Source organism: Pristiophorus japonicus, chromosome 6, assembly GCF_044704955.1.
Source record: "Pristiophorus japonicus isolate sPriJap1 chromosome 6, sPriJap1.hap1, whole genome shotgun sequence".
Classification (NCBI taxonomy): Eukaryota; Metazoa; Chordata; class Chondrichthyes; family Pristiophoridae; genus Pristiophorus; species Pristiophorus japonicus.
Genome location: NC_091982.1, coordinates 256,620,272 through 256,640,532, shown reverse-complemented (window position 1 = coordinate 256,640,532; position 20,261 = coordinate 256,620,272). Strand labels below are relative to the sequence as shown.

The 20,261-nt window shown below is 45.3% G+C and overlaps 1 protein-coding gene and 1 long non-coding RNA gene across 2 annotated transcripts in view; one reads left to right on the top strand and one right to left on the bottom strand.

The window, feature by feature from the left end:
* LOC139266054 (collagen alpha-5(IV) chain-like) overlaps positions 1 to 20,261 on the top strand; it is a 369,608-nt gene that overhangs the window by 279,756 nt on the left and 69,591 nt on the right. Inside the window, exons 28-31 of the mRNA XM_070883888.1 lie at positions 1,968 to 2,072; positions 4,729 to 4,826; positions 8,904 to 9,054; positions 12,057 to 12,170. Coding sequence (XP_070739989.1) covers positions 1,968 to 2,072; positions 4,729 to 4,826; positions 8,904 to 9,054; positions 12,057 to 12,170 — 468 coding nt within the window. The remainder of the gene's footprint in view (positions 1 to 1,967; positions 2,073 to 4,728; positions 4,827 to 8,903; positions 9,055 to 12,056; positions 12,171 to 20,261) is intronic.
* LOC139266056 (uncharacterized) overlaps positions 1 to 20,261 on the bottom strand; it is a 55,416-nt gene that overhangs the window by 23,022 nt on the left and 12,133 nt on the right. The window lies entirely within an intron of this gene.

Here is a 20,261-nt window from a genome sequence, read left to right as displayed (position 1 = left end):
TCCAGGTGTGGCCTCACCAAGGCCCTGTACAACTGTAGCAACACCTCCCTGCCCCTGTACTCAAATCCCCTCGCTTTGAAGGCCAACATGCCATTTGCTTTCTTAACCGCCTGCTATACCTGCATGCCAACCTTCAATGACTGATGTACCATGACACCCAGGTCTCGTTGCACCTCCCCTTTTCCTAATCTGTCACCATTCAGATAATAGTCTGTCTCTCTGTTTTTACCACCAAAGTGGATAACCTCACATTTATCCACATTATACTTCATCTGCCATGCATTTGCCCACTCACCTAACCTATCCAAGTCGCTCTGCAGCCTCATAGCATCCTCCTCGCAGCTCACACTGCCACCCAACTTAGTGTCATCCATAGGTGGGTGTGCTGAATGCCGCTCAAAGGATCATGAGGGAAATATAGCCTCCACTGTGTTTATCATTTGCATTGTTCCAACGCTGGGGCTGCCTGTTAGGCCTCGGCATCCAGTATTCGGGTAGTCAGAGAGGCCCCCAGGCCAAATTCAGAATAGGGGCCCATGCAAACGCTTTCAGAGCACTATCATTAACAGGCACCACCAAGAAAAAGATTCCAAAGTTGAAAAGAAAAGGATTCTGCACAGGCAGCACCCTGCCGTCTCTTTCTCTAGGGTGCACTTTAGTCTGAAAGCATACACTATAATTGGCCATAACTAGATGAACAAGACAGGGCACAGGACTATTCTCTCTCTCATTGTTTCCTCTTTTACTCCATTGTCTTTTGTGAACACTTGCCAATTGCTTGACACTTTCAAAAGCATGGCTGAGAATACAAAATCGTTGTACGACAAGCAGACAGTATAATTCCATCTGTGGTATCATATGCTGGAACTGCACTGTGCACTCCAGTGATTGAGATTTGTATTATTTGAGTAAGAAACGACACACTATAAAACTCATCTGTTTCCACTGAGAATAGCACTCTCAATTCTGAGTCAGAAGTTTGTGTGCTCAAGTCACAATCCAAGACTTGAGCTCACAATCTAAGCTGACCAGCTTGTGCAATATTAAGAGAGTACTATGTTGTCAGAGAACGGAAAAACATAAGAATTAGGAGCAGGAGTAGGCCATACTGCCCCTCGAGCGTGCTCCGCCATTCAATAAGATCATGGCTGAATTTTGAACTCAACTCCGTTTTCCCGCCCGATCTCCATATCCCTTGATTCCACTAGATTCCAAAAATCTATCGATCTCAGCCTTGAATGTACTCAATGTTTCAGCATCCACAGCCCTCTGGGGTAGAGAATTCCAAAGATTCATAACCCTCTGAGTGAAGAAATTCCTCCTCATTTCAGTCTTAAACGGCCGACCTTTATCCTGAGACGATACCCCTTGGTTCTGGACTCTCCAGCCAGAGGTGAAGACATTTCTTTAATTCTTCCTTTCTTTGGCCAAGTTGTTAATAGAAAACATTACACTTTCACCTATGTCCATGGATCACTTTACTGAAGCTTCTTCATACGGCAGTATCTACAGATCTTATCAGTAGATACTGCCTTTCAGATCCAAAACATCCCAACCCCCCCCCCCCTCAAATAGTTGAACAATAAGGACAACACTCGGCTCTTGAGGTAAGCTTTTCTTAAGCAATAGTGAGACAACTGCTTAAAAACAAGAGGAATGGGTGCTTGTCCTTTTCACCCGTATGCAAACCAAATACAAATGAGTCTGTCAGAGGAAGCAAGTACAAAACTTCAGATTAATTGTGCATCTAATGGGGTCCGCGCTGCATGGTGGGGAAGGCTGATTAGTAAATTGGTCCATCTCAATAATTTTGAACATCTGCAGTGCTGAGATGTATATTGAGGCCTTTCGCTACTCAGCAGTGCTGTCTTATTTATGCTGAAATGTGTATTGGAGGCTTTCAGTGTTCAGCAGCACCGAAGTGTTAAGGTGGGTTGAAATGAAAAATGTTAATGTTGTGCTTGCAGGTAATCCGGGAGTTCCAGGCAAACAGGGCTCAGCAGGCACTCGAGGAGAGAAAGGAGAGACTGGGGCATCGGAGAAAGGACCCCCAGGTCCTCCAGGTCTTAAAGGTACAAAACGCTTCTTCATCTGGCTTCTTGTACTTTTCTCAACTCACCTTTGTGTGACCCACAGTTAGGGCCAACCAGTAAAAGAGGTGAAAGAGAATTCAGTAGAAGGTCTTGTTAGGGTTTGGGTAATGCAATAATCTGCTGTCCATTGCAATATTCAACTTCAAATTTTGGAATGCTGAAGATTAGAATCTAAAAGCATTTATTCTCAACTGCTTTTCAATTCCAACCACTAACAATATTGGAATTAGGATCCAGTTTTCATTGAGGCAGTTTTCTACGTTACCTTAATGCTAGTCATGGCCTAGGTCTAAGCAGATAAAAGTTTTTTTCTCCACAGCAAAATAACACCGAGTTAAAAAATATAACTAATGAAAGCTCTGAGGGTCACCAGCTTCAGAGCAGAAATGTGTAACATTATTCTAGTTCCAGTATATGGGGCTAGCTATCTGCTACAAGGTGTGCCACTTTCTTGCAGTTCAGATGTCACACATTAAGAATGTAAGAACATAAGAATTAGGAGCAGGAGTAGGCCATACGGCCCCTCGAGCCTGCTCCACCATTCAATAAGATCGTGGCTGATCTTTGACCTCAGCTCCACTTTCCCGTCTGATCCCCATATCCCTTATTCCCGTAGAGTCCAAAAATCTATCTATCTCAGCCTTGAATATACTCAACGACTGAGCTTCCACAGCCATTTGGAGAAGGAAATTCCAAAGATTTACAAACCTCTGAGTGAAGAAGTTCCTCCTTAGTTCAGTCTTAAATGGCCGACCCCTTATCCTGAAATTATGCCTCCTAGTTCTAGATTTATCAGCTAGGGGAAGCAATCTCTTAGCATCTATCCTATCAATCCCCCTCAGAATCTTATATGTTTCAATGATATCACCTCACATTCTTCTAAACTCCAGAGCATATAGGCCCAATCTACCCAATCTCTCCTCATAGGGCAACGCTCTCAGCCCAGGAATCAATCCTAAGGATTAAAATGAATTCCAACTCCTGTTATTGTACTGGACTGCATTAAGTAGGGACAGTGTGATGGCACTAAGGATTATTAGGATGTATATTCACACAACAATTCCACACATTGACTATGCCACAAAAAGGGAAGTACTGAAAGGAGGTAGAATCTGTGGGATTCGATAGATGGCATTGGCAGATGTCTCATTGCAGGTCTGCAGCCAATGCTCCCAGCTGGGAAGGTGTGTACTTCAAGGGGACAAACGGAGAAAATAAGTTGCACAACTCTTTAGTGGATTAGTAGCTTTGTATTTAGTCTTATTCTTAAGTAAAAAGATATGTCTAAAAGTATGATGCATGATTGATTGCTGCTCCAGAACATTACATATAATCCAAATGGTTTTTATTATCTTGAACAAATATGAATGATTTCCTCACCCCCCCCCATCGCCTCCCCCAACCAGAATATCTATCAAACTATATAGGGCCCAAATTTCCCCAGGAGTTGCTCCGTTTTTTTTGGAGCAACTTGGTTTTTCTGGAGTATCTTTTTAGTTGCAATTCTGGCCATTTAATTTGCACCAGTGTAAGTGAGTTAGTTAGGTTTTTTTTTTAGTTTTGTTTTATTTTCAAAAGGGAGCATTCCCAGCCACTTGTGCCTGTTTCGGCTATTAAAGCGAGTTTGGCCAACAAATAGATGTTCCAAACTAACATAGGCCAGAGTAAGCGTCCACTTTTGTACATTCTGAAAAACCTTGCGGACACTTTAGAAATCAGGCACAGGTAACCAGAGATAGGGAGGCGGGGGGGAGGGAAGTTAGAGGGAAGTTATAGGATTTTCCAAAGCATTAAACACTTCACTTTTAAAAATAAAGAACCATCATCAATAATAAATGATAAATAAATCAATAAATCAATCAATAAATAAATAAATAAAAATGTAAAAAAATTTAAAAATCTATCAATAAATCAATAAATAAAAAATTTAAAGTTCCTACCTCACCTACTGCAGCATATTTGGCCATCGTGTAAAATGTTGATACTACTTGAGATACATAGACATCAAAGGGGTAAGTTCTGGCAGGGCTGCTAATCCAAGAACAAAGGGTCTTGCCTCCTGAAAAGAGTGCGAGGTATATATGTCGTATATGCATGCTCAAAGTAATTAAGTTTATGTACTGGAGTATATTATATAGACTGCCAACTTTATTTCCTTAGCACTGCAAACAAAGTGCCTAAATCTCCCTGTGCACACGCTCCATACTGCCGTTTTGCCATAGGAACTGTTCAGGGAGCGCAGGAAGGCAGCGGACGGCCTGTGCGGCAGGCCACTTGGCCCAGGATAGGGGCTGCGAACATCACATCGTCCCTTCGGCCAGGGATAGGGTCGCCCGGAGACAGGACACGCTGGGAGGGCCAGGAGCTACTGCGCACGCGCGCAGACTCCACTGCGCAGGCGCGCAGCTGCCGGCATTCTTTTCGGCGCAGGGCTGTAGCTCCGCCCACCACGCATTCCGATGCGCTGCGCCACAGGCCTGGAACCAACGGGGAGAATATGGAGGAAAGAAACCGGCGCCGTTTCTGTACTACAAAGTCCACGCACCACACAGAGGCGCGCCGTTCTAGCAGAGGGGGCAAACTTGGGCCCATAATCCCTCAATTAATTATTACCATATACTTTACTGTTTTGTAGGTAACCCAGGGCATTCTGGATCATTGGGTCCTCCAGGACCTCCTGGAAGATCAGGAGCACCTGGAACACCTGGGCTGCCAGGAGCGACAGGCCCGAAGGTTAGTTTACCAGCAAGAATTTCAAATTCTCAATCATGAGTAGAATCGGTCCACGGCTTTACTTGTAAAAGTTTTAGGTAGCCCTGTAGAATTTTAGAAAAGTCATGGCATCATTATGATGTGTATTTCTGTGTTTGTGTATGGGAATGTCTGAATGGACATTCCCATACACAATAAACTAATATGGCAGGGGGATGGGAACCAATGCAGGGAGACAGAGGGAAACAAAATGGAGACAAAAGCAAAAGACAGAAAGGAGATGAGTAAGAGTAGAGGGCAGAGAAACCCAAGGCAAAAAACAAAAAGGGCCAATGTACAGCAAAATTCTAAAGGGTCAAAGTGTAATAAAAAGGCAAGCATGAAAGCTCGGTGCCTCAATGCAAGGAGTATTCAGAACCCAGGAGAGGGCTCTGAGCTAGTTAGAGTGGGTGAGAGTTCAGATGAACAGGACACCAAAAAAGAATGCAAAAGGCAGGAGGCAACAGAGCAGAGTAGCACTGGGGTAAGTGTAAACCACAAGGTGATAGGAAGGGACAATATGTATGAATATAAAGGGGCTGCAGGAGGGGTCAAAACTAAAAATCATGGTTTAAAAACTAGTATTAAAACACTCTACCTAAACGCACGCAGCATTTGAAATACAGTAAATGAGTTGACGGCACAAATCATTACAAATGGGTATGATTTGGTGGCCATTACAGAAACATGGTTGCAGGGTGGCCAAGACTGGGAATTAAACATACAGGGGTATCTGACAATTCGGAAAGATAGACAAGAAGGGAAAGGAGGTGGGTAGCTCTGTTAATAAAGGATGATATCAGGGCAGTTGTGAGAGATGATATTGGCTCTAATGAACAAAATGTTGAATAATTGTGGGTGGCGATTAGAGATAGTAAGGGGAAAAACTGGTGGGCGTAGTTTATAGGTCCCCAAATAATAACTTCACGGTGGGGCGGGCAATAATCAAGGGAATAATGGAGGCATGTGAAAAAGGAACGGCAGTAATCATGGGGGATTTTAATCTACATATCGATTGGTCAAATAAAATCACACGGGGTAGCCTTGAGGAGGAATTCAAAGAATGCATACGGGATTGTTTCTTAGAACAGTATGTTACAGAACCTACAAGGGAGCAAGCTATCTTAGATCTGGTCCTGTGTAATGAGACAGAAATAATAAACAATCTCCTAGTAAAAGATCCTCTCGGAATGAGTGATCACAATATGGTTGAATTTGTAATACAGATTGAGGGTGAGGAAGTAGTGTCTCAAACGAGCGTACTATGTTTAAACAAAGGGGACTACAGTGGGATGAGTGCAGAGTTGGCTAAAGTAGACTGGAAACACAGACTAAACAGTGGCACAATTGAGGAACAGTGGAGGAATTTTAAGGAGCTCTTTCATAGTGCGCAACAAAAATATATTCCAGTGAAAAAGAAGGGCAGTAAGAGAAGGGATAACCAGCCGTGGATAACCAAGGAAATAAAGGAGAGTATCAAATTAAAAACCAATGCGTATAAGGTGGCCAAGGTTAGTGGGAAACTAGAAGATTGGGAAAATTTTAAACGACAGCAAAGAATGACTAAGAAAGCAATAAAGAAAGGAAAGATAGATTACGAAAGTAAACTTGCGCAAAACATAAAAACGGATAGTAAAAGCTTTTACAGATCTATAAAACGGAAAAGAGTGACTAAAGTAAATGTTGGTCCCTTAGAAGATGAGAAGGGGGATTTAATAATGGGAAATGTGGAAATGGCTGAGACCTTAAACAATTATTTTGCTTCGGTCTTCACAGTGGAAGACACAAAAACCATGCCAAAAATTGCTGGTCACAGGAATGTGGGAAGGGAGGACCTTGAGATAATCACTATCACTAGGGGGGTAGTGCTGGACAGGCTAATGGGACTCAAGGTAGACAAGTCCCCTGGTCCTGATGAATTGCATCCCAGGGTATTAAAAGAGATGGCGGAAGTTATAGCAGATGCATTCGTTATAATCTACCAAAATTCTCTGGACTCTGGGGAGGTACCAGCGGATTGGAAATCAGCTAATGTAACGCCTCGGTTTAAAAAAGGGGGCAGACAAAAGGCAGGTAACTATAGGCCAGTTAGTTTAACATCTATAATGGGGAAAATGCTTGAGGCTATCATTAAGGAAGAAATAGCGGGTCATCTAGATAGGAATAGTGCAATCAAGCAGACGCAACATGGATTCATGAAGGGGAAATCATGTTTAACTAATTTACTGGAATTCTTTGAGGATATAACAAGCATGGTGGATAGAGGTGTACCAATGGATGTGGTGTATTTAGATTTCCAAAAGGCATTCGATAAGGTGCCACACAAAAGGTTACTGCAGAAGATAAAGGTACGTGGAGTCAGAGGAAATGTATTAGCATGGATCGAGAATTGGCTGGCTAGCAGAAAGCAGAGAGTCGGGATAAATGGGTCCTTTTCGGGTTGGAAATCGGTGGTTAGTGGTGTGCCACAGGGATCGGTGCTGGGACCACAACTGTTTACAATATACATAGATGACCTGGAAGAGGGGACAGAGTGTAGTGTAGCAAAATTTGCAGATGACACAAAGATTAGTGGGAAAGCGGGTTGTGTAGAGGACACAGAGAGGCTGCAAAGAGATTTAGATAGGTTAAGCAAATGGACTAAGGTTTGGCAGATGGAATACAATGTCGGAAAATGTGAGATCATCCACCTTGGAGAAAAAAAACAGTAAAAGGGAATATTATTTGAATGGGGAGAAATTACAACATGCTGCAGTGCAGAGGGACCGGGGGTCCTTGTGCATGAATCCCAAAAAGTTAGTTTGCAGGTGCAGCAGGTAATCAGGAAGGCGAATGGAATGTTGGCCTTCATTGCGAGAGGGATGGAGTAAAAAAGCAGGGAGGTCCTGCTGCAACTGTACAGGGTATTGGTGAGGCCGCACCTGGAGTACTGCGTGCAGTTTTGGTCACCTTACTTAAGGAAAGATATACTAGCTTTGGAGGGAGTACAGAGACAATTCACTAGGCTGATTCCGGAGATGAGAGGGTTACCTTATGATGATAGATTGAGTAGACTGGGTCTTTACTCGTTGGAGTTCAGAAGGATGAGGGGTGATCTTACAGAAACATTTAAAATAATGAAAGGGATAGACAAGATAGAGGCAGAGAGGTTGTTTCCACTGGTCGGGAAGACTAGAACTAGGGGGCACAGCCTCAAAATACGGGGGAGCCAATTTAAAACCGAGTTGAGAAGGAATTTCTTCTCCCAGAAAGTTGTGAATCTGTGGAATTCTCTGCCCAAGGAAGTAGTTGAGGCTAGCTCATTGAATGTATTCAAATCACAGATAGATAGATTTTTAACCAATAAGGGAATTAAGGGTTATGGGGAGCGGGCGGGTAAGTGGAGCTGAGTCCACGGCCAGATCAGCCATGATCTTGTTGAATGGCGGAGCAGGCTCGAGGAGCTAGATGGCCTACTCCTGTTCCTAATTCTTATGTTCTTATGTGGATGAATGAGGGCAGTCAAGCAGTTGGCAAAGGAGAGCATGCAATGGCAAATTCTTCTGGATTCCACAGCCAATCCAGTTATGTTGACTGGAGAATATTATAGAACAGCGCTGCAGCATAATACTGTAGTAGAATATTTTAATATACAGCATTTTATTTCAATACTGTACCTCTCTACACTATAACATAATAGTGCAGGATTTTGGTACTAGATTATCACATATTACGGCATTATAGTATTTAGTGTATTTTTAATGACCTATAGTATATGTACTTATCAGTCAGTCATCCAAGTAAGCATTGGTTGAAAAGATGTAGAACTAACTGAGACTTGAAGATCTTTTAAATATTGGAAGATAAAGTTTGTCAGAAGTATAGCCTTAAGGAGATGGTGTTAGACTGGCCTTGGACTATTTTTAGGTGCGAGGGGAAAGTTTTTTTGCTATTATTTAATTCTACCAATTAAACTTCTAAATTATATTTTAACAAATGTATAAATTAAGTCAAATTGTGGCCAGCGACGCCCACATCCCACAAACAATTTTTTTTTAAAAACCTGTATCTTTTTTTCAGGGTGACAGAGGTTATGGACAGTTAGGCAATCGTGGCCCACCAGGTCCTCCAGGAAATGTTGGACGACCAGGACCGATCGGTGATTCAGGTACCCCTGGATCTCCTGGAGGTGAAGGGCGCCTTGGTCGTAATGGTGCTCTAGGTCCACAAGGTATTGAACTTTGCTTCTGTTCTTGAATATCAAAAATAGCCACACAAGTCAATTTATCCTGGACGCTATCCTCAATTAAAGTTGCTATAAACAGATTGGGGAAGTGGGAAAGATGCGTACAGATCACCTGATATATTTTACTTGTGAGTAAAGAGTAAACTGTCCTACCTGTTGGTTAACATTACAGACTGAACTAGCAGAGGTATCTGTTGTAAATAAAGAACCATTTTGTTTTTCAGTTATATTGTCAGAAATAATTGCTTTTCATATGGTTGCCGCATTTGCATGGGACATGTTTCCTCTCATTTTCTTTTGACCCGCGTGGCCCCTTTAATGAACTGTGCAGGCAATTCAAAATTCCGCGCATGTGCAGTTTTTAAATTTAGAATACAGCTCACCAGCTGCGCGGGACCTCAAGGGGTCAAAATTGCCTCTGCCTGAAACGGGGATGATCTACCGTTTCTTAGGCGCTCCGTCCACCCCGATTCATGAGACGGTCATTCCGGCGATTTTCAGCTCTTTGGCTCATGTTTCCGGTCGTCGCGGTGGTGGTGTCGGGTCAGGGGCGGAGGTGGGGTTAGGTCGGAGTGGCCTCCATTAGCAGGGCGGAAGTGAGGTCGGGTCAGGGGCGGAAGTGAGGTCGGGTCGGAGTGGCCGCCATTAGCAGGGCGGAGGTGGGGTTAGGTCGGAGTGGCCTCCATTAGCAGGGCGGAAGTGAGGTCGGGTCGGAGTGGCCTCCATTAGCAGGGCGGAAGTGAGGTCGGGTCGGAGTGGCCTCCATTAGCAGGGCAGAAGTGAGGTCGGGTCGGAGTGGCCTCCATTAGCAGGGCGGAGGTGGGGTTGGGTCGGAGTGGCCTCCATTAGCAGGGCGGAAGTGAGGTCGGGTCAGGGGCGGAGGTGGGGTTAGGTCGGAGTGGCCGCCATTAGCAGGGCGGAAGTGAGGTCGGGTCAGAGTGGCCAACGCTCCAAGCCATCAGCGTCGCGCTGGTGACGTCAGCATGCCGACGAGTCACAATGTCCCTCCCTTTCGGTTAAAGGGGAGGGCTGCTGTTGGCAGCCTGGCCGAACCCGCGGCCATAATTGTCAGCCCGACCTGGCAGTCAGCCGACAATAAAAAATAAAACAAAGTCGCCGGCAGTGTGACCTCTCCTTTAAGGGGGGAACCGTGCCGCCCAGCCACAAAAAAGGGTCACCGACAGAAAAAGCTGTCGGTGGCACTGACCGGTGGCACTGACCGGTGGCGGCGGCACTCCCGTGGGGCAAATCCGCACGGGGCAATTTCCAAAAAGGGGATCGGTGCGTGCGCAATGCGGCGAGACGGTCCCATACACCGCTCCAAAACGCAGTCACAGGCCTTATAGAAAGGGGCAATTTTGGCCCGCTAGAGCGTTGTGCGGCCGCAGGGAACATTGGTTGGGACATGCCAGTTTTTATGGTCTCTATAGGAATCTCCAGCAAATTGTTCCCTACCTGTTATAGACAAAATCATTGTGTGAGCGATGGGTGTGGATGTTTGCCATTCTCCGTGGGATTATAGGTACCTGGATCTACTCTATTCCTTCGTACATATGGTAGTAGAAAAGAAAGTCAGATATCAATATCCAAGTCAGATATCCAGGCCAAAGCTTCCGATGTAATGGTATAGATATCTTGTAAGCTGCCTCCAAATTTCCTCTGAGGGCAGTGCTCAATAATGTGCTCCAGGGTCTGATTAGGAGCTCCACAGTCTCTGATGGGGATGCAGTATCTTCCATCGATGGAGCATCTACCATGACTGCTTCTGAGGTGGTTGATGGTCCACTGTTTGCATGGAAGGTTTCATCCTTCAGGTTGTACTGTGGGGTCCTCCATAAGTAATCCATTCCATATGTCACAGTTCCTCCAAGCATTTCGCCATCGGTCATCAAGGTTGAGGGGAGATCGCTGAAGGGCTTCAGCGACGGACCAAAATGACCTTCTAGATTTGAAACGGGTTGGTGGTAGGTTGTTCAAGTCGACCTGGATCGGCAGGTCTTTGCTGGTGTCACAGTTGTATTCCCTGGAGACTGCACATTCGCAGTCTCATAGGTGTGTTTGTGCGATGTTTGCAAGCACGGGCAGCCAAGGTGTTGGTGTCGATAAAAATACCCTGGTGATAATTCTCATAGTAGAATTCAGCTGGACATCAACGGATTTGACCTGCAGACCTGATAGCCACGCCAGAGAGCAGTACTCTGCTGTAGAGTACACCAGCTGCCTACGGAGGCTTTGCACGTCTACTCCCCATGTGGATCCAGCAAGTTTCTGGATCAAGTTGATCCTACTCTTTAGTTTCTTCCCAAGGTTCTGGAAAAGTTGTCTATATGACAGGGTGCGATCAAATATGACTCCTAAATAGGAGGGTTTTTTGGCATGGTTTACCTCTGCACCGCAAAAGGAGACTTTCAAAGCTTGGTTTGCTCGATGGGTGTTGGGGTGGAATATCGAGGTGATGGTCTTTTGAGGGTTTAGCCGAAGTTGCCATCGGCAGAAGTACGCCTCCATCCTCTGTAAATCACTAGTCAGGGTCTCCTCGGTGATGGGCAGATTCATGTTTTGCGTGACCAAGGCAATCTCATCGGTGTATACGAACTTGTTTTGGACAGTTCACTGGTGTAAACGTTGAATAATATGGGTGCCAGGACAGAATCCTGTGGGAGTCCATTGTTCTGCCCTTCTGGGTGCCAGAGTACACACAGAAGCATGTGTTTACTCTATTGAATTCGGGTAGTGGGGAGGAGAGGGTGGGCATTTCAACCAAAGGAGGAAAAAATTACTTAATAACTGTCAAACCTGCACAGAAGCACAAAGGTTTTATATTCCATTAAGTGCTTCCTTCCTTGTGAATACCATTGCACAGTTATGACCGGATCGGAAACGAGTGTGCGTGATATATTGTTGTGGCACGTAAAATGTCCATTTGGTGTGCATTGTGCGGTACCTAACAGTATTTGTTTGAAAGAGCTGTATCTTCCACTTTGCAGGTGAACTTGGAGGTTGTGGTAATCGGGGGCCATCAGGTCCACGTGGACCGCAAGGAACAGGGATACCTGGACCTGCAGGTGTTGAAGGCCCACCTGGAGCACCTGGCCCAAAAGGTATTGAGATTACATCACTTCTTTCTTATTTTGAACTTTGAGAGAGAAAATATCATCTCGTGACATTCATGCATTATCATTTTAAATATTAGTTGAAAATAAAGCAATGGCATTGATTCATTTGCATATAGTTTGTGTATTAACATTGGGCCCAAACTTCCAACAGGTGCTCTTGGCAGGTGAGGCTCTTTGCTGGGAGCGTAAGGTCAGAACCTTACTTTTACCCGAGAGGCAATGACAATTGAAGCTCTGAATAGTTTTACTTCCTATTACTCATGCTCTTCAGTAACAACCTGGAGAAGTGTACCACTGGTCACATAACCAGCTGTGTGGCCGAATGATAAGTTCTGGATTTGGGTAAATTAAATGGATGAGTTAAGGAATAACAGAGTGGATTTGATGTGGATAAAGTAAGGTAAAGATGATCAACATCTAATTACAATGCAACAATAAAGTGCCCAAATTTCCGACGTGCGATCTCAATGAGTAAGGCTCTTCACCAGGAGTGCAAAGTCAGAAAATGACTACTTCCATCTATTTATCATTAATTTCTGCTTTCTATTGCTATGCTAATGTTTAGTCTAAGAGGCTAATTTGTTATTAATTGCATTATATATGTAATATTCATTAAATTTTGAATTTTATTAAGTTATTTAGGGAATTCAAAATGACCAAACTGTCCTCCCAGCCTCATTCATATCAGCTGCAGCTAACCTCCTCAAAATGACTCTTTGGGCTGTGAACAATAAAAATAAATATCTAGAAGGCAATGGTTTCAATTGGATATATTTGTCCAATGATGTGACTGAATACGTGATACTCAAACAATGGTGTATGTTATGGCAGAAGTCAAATTAGGGACATAGGAACAGGAGTAGGCTGTTGAGCCCGTCGAGCCTATTCTGCCATTCAATGAGGTCTGTGACATAGTTCCATATACCCGCCTTTGCCCCATATCCCTTAATACGTTTGGTTAACAAAAATCTATCAATCTCAGATTTAAAATTAACAATTGTTCTAGCATCAATTGCCGTTTGCGGAAGAGAGTTCCAAACTTCTACCGCACTTCGTGTGTGGAAGTGTTTCCTAATTTCACTCCTGACAGGTCTGGCTCTAATTTTTAGACTATGACCCCTGGTGGTAGAATCACCAACCAGCGGAAATAGTTTTTCTCTGTCTACCCTATCTGTTCCCCTTAATATCTTGAAAACTTCGATCAGATCACCCCTTAACCTTCTAAATTCTAGGGAATACAACCCTAATTTGTGTAATCTCACCTCGTAACTTAACCCTTGAAGTCCAGGTATCATTCTGGTAAACCTACACTGCACTCCCTCCAAGGCTAATATATCCCTCCGAGTATAAAATACAGGCAACTCTCGATTACCCGGGTCCCTCGGGGATTGGACAATGCCGGGTAAACAATTTCTCCGTTAGAGCAAGTTGACATTACAGGTAATGCTTACAGTACTGCAGGTGTGCTCTTATCAATAGCTGTAGCGTATCTTTTAATCCTTGAATTCTAGTCCTCTTGATCTAAAGACCATTGGGCTTGTTGATTACTTCCTGTAACTGTTCATGGCATTTTAATGAACTATGAGAGGCAGTGGACCTGTGTGGGAGTAGCAGCGGGAGCTGAGGCAAGGCAGAGCGCTTAAAAGCAACCCACCGACGGCCCAAAGGCCAGGAAATCGTGAAGTACGCCGCAGACGTCAGGAGACTGGCGGCACCGTGCGAGTTCAGCGACCACCTCAACGAAGCGCTGCGGGACATTTTTGTCATTGGAACATTCGAAAGGAACATCAGAGTTTCAAAGTGATGTCACACACACGGAATTTTAAATGCCATTACAACGGTTTCCCGTTGCATCCATGTGCGGATAATCGAGAGTTGCCTGTAGTATAAAAATTGGAGCCACATCTTACAGGTGTGAAATTAGGAAACAGTACTGGAGCCCAGAACTGCTCACAGTACTCCAGGTGTGGTCTAACCAGGGTTTTGTATAGCTGTAGCATAACTTCTACCCCATTGTATTCCAGCATTACATTAGCCCTTTTGATCAGTTCTGTACCCGTTCATGCCATTTTAATGATCTATGTACCAGACCCCCAAGTCTCTTTGTACCTCCACTTTTTTTTAGCTTTTCACAATTTAGTAAGTGCCCTGTTCCATCCTTTTTAGATCCAAAGTGGATGACCTCATGTCATGTATCCTACATGGCTACTGTTGGTACTATTACAAGGTTTGCCACCAGAGGGCACTGCAGTGGGAGACTTGTAGGTTACCTGTACAGGTGTGCCTGGCCTAGTATAAAAGGCAGGCCATCAGGTGTGATCCTCACTCTGGAGTTAACTAATAAAGAACTAAAGTCACTACAGTTCAAGTACAGCACATTGCCTCGTGGAGTCATTACTAGAGCATCTAAGGACACAACAATTGGCGATGAGATGACGAACTTTCACGTGGAAATGGCTACCCTTGGTACGTTGCAGCAGTTTGCCGATGGTGATGATTGGGATGCCTTTATGGAGAGGCTAAAACATTTCTTCACAGCAAACAACCTGGCAGGAAACGACCCGGCCACACTGGCTGATAAGCACCGAGCTATCTTGATAACCAGTTGTGGGCCCATCGTCTATGGCCTCATCAGGGACTTGCTGGCACCATCGAAGACAACAACCAAGTTGTACAAGGAACTCGTGACCCTGATCCATGAGCAACTCAAGCCCAAGCCCAAGGGGTTCTACACCCACCGACGGCCCGAAGGCCAGGAAATCGTGAAGTACGCCGCAGACCTCAGGAGGCTGGCGGCACCGTGCAAGTTCGGCGACCACCTCAACGAAGCGCTGCGGGACATTTTTGTCATTGGAATCGGCCATGAGGGCCTTCTTCACAAGCTACTGTCGGTGGATACCACAGTCACACTGCAGAAGGCCATCTCCGTGAGCCAGTCATTCATGACCTCGACCTGCGGCTCTGGGTAGATGACTCATCCTCAGGACTCAAACCCGGCAAGTACTGTGCACAGAGTGGCACCGTTCAGAGGCTGGACTGTAGAACGCGAACCTTCTCAGGGAAGAGAGAACAGGCCCCCGAGTCCCTTAACTCAGAGTCCGCCGAGGGGGGCTAATCGAATAGCACCATGCTGGAGTTGCAGAGGGAATCACGGGGCTCACCAGTGCCGTTTTAAAGACTATGTCTAAGGCAGCACAAAGGGCCACCTCCAGCGAATGTGTAAGAGAAATATGACTCACTGTGTCGATGAAGAGTCTGCAGATGGCCATGAATCCAGTGCGGGTTATGAAACGATAGGCAGAGAGGCAGCTCAGCCCCATGATGAGGTATATGGCATGTTTACCTGCACCACCGAGTGTTCCCCGCTGAAGATGGAAGTCGAGCTAGAGGGAGTTCCAGTCTTCATGGAAGTGGACACGGGGGCGAGCCAGTCAGTGATGAATCAAGAAGCCTTTGAGAGGCTATGGGACAATCAGGCTGAACGACCCAAGTTGGTCCCGGTTCAGGCAAAGCTGCACACCTACACCGATTAAATCATCCCAGTCGTTGGTAGTGCGAATGTAAAGGTACTCCATGATGGAGCGGTGCACAAGTTACCCCTGTGGATTGTTGCAAGTGATGGACCAAAGCTGCTCGGCAGAAGATGAATGGAGAAGATCCATTGGAAATGGGAAGACTTCACCCCTCCAGCGATCGAAGCCCTCTGTGCTCAGAGGCAAAGCAAGCCCTCAACTGAGGTTGGATCCGGCACCAGAGAGCAGACCAGCACGGCAGCCGCGACACAGACCGCTCAGCACGACTGCGTGGAGATGATCCAGCTGAGACGACCCGAACGCACCTTCCAGACCCCAGTGGCAGGACTCCGGAGGAAGAAAATCGGATCCAAAGGCGACTTCCCAGCTTCGGAGGCAGAACCCGGGGAGAAGAGGATCACCGCAGCCGACATTGTGGATGGAGGAAAGATGGCGCCCAAACCACGAGGTGAGGCGCTGAAGGCAAAGATGGCCGCGGCCAGACCACGAGGTGCAGCGCTGATGGAGCAACACGTGGCACCAAACGGAGAAGAGGATTGGGGTAAAGGTAGCAAGGCTCTCTTAGAGGAGGCCGGTAACCCACCACACTTAAAGGGACAGTCCCACACACTTAAGCAATGTAACAGTAATTGTAAGTCAGAGGAAAAAAATTTCATTGATCATGTAAAATGTGCAAATGATAATCTGAATTGTATATACGCAACCCGTGAGGAAAAGTCGCGCGATTATGTAAAACGTGCAATTATTGATCTGAATTGTGCACATACAACCAGCGTGGAAAAAGTCGATCGCAATCGGATCCACAGTGTGTCCAGCATAAGTAATGTAAAGTTGTGCGATGCAGGGTTTCAACTGCACGCAGCCAATGCAGCGGGCAAACACCCATCGGGAGCACACAAGCCCAGCGAGCTACCCAGTGCTATAGCCTGTATCCCGGGGACCAGAGTCATGCACCATGGAGTGTGGCCACAAGCAGCCGACACATACGAGCTGCAGAGCAAGCGATCTCAGCAGGGCAACGGCACCGGTATCGATACCATGCCCCTGATCAGTTCCACCTCTCAGGCACCCGATGGCACCAACCGCCACGAGCTTGAAGGAGCAGACTGCACTAAGGCACAGTCCCCAGACCCCATCGTCACCAAGGTCGTACCCGTAGATACAGGGTCACCCGCCACTGTTCCCCCAGAGGAAACAAGCACCAGCCAGGATCTAAAACCCAAACGACGCCCAGGCCAGCGAGTCAGCAGTTCCCTGTGCACTGCTAGACGACAGCTCCTCAGGGAGCAGCTGTGACCCAGGGCGCAAAGAAAGGACAGGGAGGTGGCCCGATGCTAGGGACCACGGCAACAGCCCCGAGAGCAGGCTACGTGAGCCAACCAGGTTCCCACTGCCAGCAACGGGCACTGAGCTGCCACCAGACTACAGGGACACAACCCATCAGCTCCGGAACAAGTTTGTCCTCACTGCATCGATAAGGCATCTAATATACTTGTCGCACCACTGAACCACAAAAATAATGCAAAACCCACTTTCCTGAACGTGAATGTACGTGAATGCTTGGAGCCCCCACCATAATCAATGTGCAGGAGGGAGAATGGCGTGGTCAGGGACACACACACACACACACACACACACACACACAAACAGCAACCACCAGCACGCTACTGCGCCAACCACTCACCCAAGATTAAAGTGACCTGCCAAGGGTCAACTAGACAGAGCCCACATAGAGCTAAGCCCAGAGTGTAGTCAATGCAGAGACGGTTTGCACTAAAAGCTCAGTGGGGAGTGATGTCATGTATCCTACAGGTAACCTACAAGTCTCCCACTGCTGTGCCCTCTGGTGGCACACTTTGTGATAGTACCAACATGGCTACTATTGGTACTGTCACAAGATGTGCCACCAGAGGGCACAGCAGTGGGAGACTTGTAGGTTACTTGTACAGGTGTGCCTGGCCTAGTATAAAAGGCAGGCCACCAGGTGTGATCCTCACTCTGGAGTTAACTAATTAAGGACTAAGGTCACTACAGTTCAAGTACAACACATTGCCTCGTGGAGTCATTATCGGAGCATCTAAGGACACAACACCTCACACTTGTCTACAGTAAAATCCATTTGCCACAGTTTTGCCCATTCACTTAATCTATGAATATTCCTATGTAATTTTATGCTTTCATCCATACTGCCTGCAATGCCACCTATCTTTGTGTCATCGATAAATTTGATAAAATGGCTTTCTATGCCGTCATCTAAGTCGTTAATAAATACTGTGGATAGTTGAGGCCCCAACACAGGTTCCAATGGGACACCACTAGTCACATCCTGCTAATTTGAGTACCTACCCATTATCCCTACTCTCTGTCTCCTGCCACTCAGCCAATTTCCTAACCAGATTAGTAATTTTCTTTCAATTCCAATGGGCTTCTACCTTAGTTAACAATCTCCTATGTGGGACTTTATAAAATGCCTTCTGGAAGTCCATATAAATACATCCATAGATATTCCCCTGTCTACTACTTTAGTCACCTCTTCAAAAAATTCGACTAGATTTGTCAGGCATGACCTATCTTTCACAAATCCATGCTGGCTCTCTCTGATCAACTGAAAATTTGTGAGGTGTTCAGTCACCCTGTCCTTAATTATAGACCCTAGTAATTTCCCGAAAACAGATGTTAGGCTAACTGGTCTATAATTCCTTAGTTTCCCTCTCTCGCCATTCTTAAATAGCGGAGTGATATGCACAGTTTTTCAATCTAAAGGAATGGTTCTTGACTCGAAAGAACTCTGGAAGATTATGGTTAGAGCTCCTGCAATGTGCTCACCTACTTCCTTTAAACCCTGCGATGGAAACCATCTGTTGCTGGGGATTTGTCATTCTTTAGTGCCATTATTTTCTTCATGAGTGTTATTTTACTTATGTTAACTTTATTGAGTCCCTGTCCCTGATTCAATATGAGTGTTCTTGGGATTCCTGGCATGCCATCCTCTTCCTCTACTGTAAATACTGATACAAAGTAAGTATTCAACATGTTCACCATTTCTTTATTATCATTGGCAATATCACCAATGTCACGTTTTAAGGGGCCAATATTGCCCCAGACTATCCTCCTTTTCCAAACATAATTGTAATAAATTCTTTGTGTTGATTTTGATATCCCTTGCAAGTTTCTGTAGCTCATTATTGTAGCTCTTAATATCTGTTTTGTGACCCTTTGCTGTTCTTTGTAACTTTCCCATTCGCCAGGATCTGTACTATTTTTTGTTTTTTTGTATGCTTTTTCTTTAAGTTTAATGCTGTCCCTAAGCTCTTTAGTCGTCCATGGTTTTCTTTTGGCAAGTGGAGCTCTTGCCCCTTAGGGGTATAAACTGGTCTGTATCACATTAAATTCTTCATTGAACATCTCCCACTGATCCTCTGTCGTTTTACCCAGTAACAGATTTGCCCAGTGTGGACAGTTTCTGTCTCAACCCCTTGAAGTCGGCCTTATCCAAATCTCAAATCTTAGTAGCTGTTTCGCATTTCTCCCTTTCAAACACTACGTTGAATTCGATCATGTTATGATCGCTATTGGATAAATGATCCTGCACCATTAGGCTATTAACTAAATATGGCTCATTGCTCATTACTAAATTTAATATGGCATGCCCCCTTGTTGCCGAGAAAACTATCCCGAACACACTCAAGAAATTCACTACCTTTCTGGCAGGTGCCAGTCTGCCTATCCCAATCTATATGAAAGTTAAAATCCCCCACTAAAACCACTCTGCCTTTACTACACGTTTGTCTAATCTTTGCATTTATACAATCTAGAACTTCACAGCTGCTACCAGGGGGCCTATACACAACTCCCACAGCAGTCTTAAATCTATTCCTACTTCGTAATTATACCCATGAGGTGTCCATTGCCTGCTTACCTCTACCATTTTCCCGATCTTTCCTCTAGATCTTATAACCTGGTATATTTAGTTCCCAGTCCTAACCGTCTTGCAGCCATGTCTCAGTAAGAGCTACCATGTCATGCCCTCCATTTGAATTAACGCCTGCAGTTCATCCCATGTATTCCTTATACAGGTATAAAGAACGCTTATTTGGGCCACACACCCTAGCCTGTCCTTCAGATCTAATGTTTTACTCACCTGTTTCTTATTTCTCGATCCTGGTTTAATAACTTTACATCTTTTAGTTTTCCCTTTATCTTTGTGCCTAAAGCACAATTTCTGACTGTTACTCTACTCTATTCCCTTTTGTTTGTTTTTGAACTATTATTTGTACTACAGTTTCCACCTGAGTCCACCCCACCATTTACTAGTTTAACGTCCCGATGTATCCTTTCCTCTAGGACCCTGGTCCCAGACCGGTTCAGGTGGAGCCCATCCCAAGGATACAGATCCTTCCTGTACCACTACTTGTGCCAGTGCCCCATGAAATGGAGCCCATTTTTCCCACAACGCTCCTTCAGCCACGTGTTCACCTCCCTAATCTGCTTACCCCAACGCCAGTTTACACGTGGCTCAGGTAAATATTCAGTGATTATAACT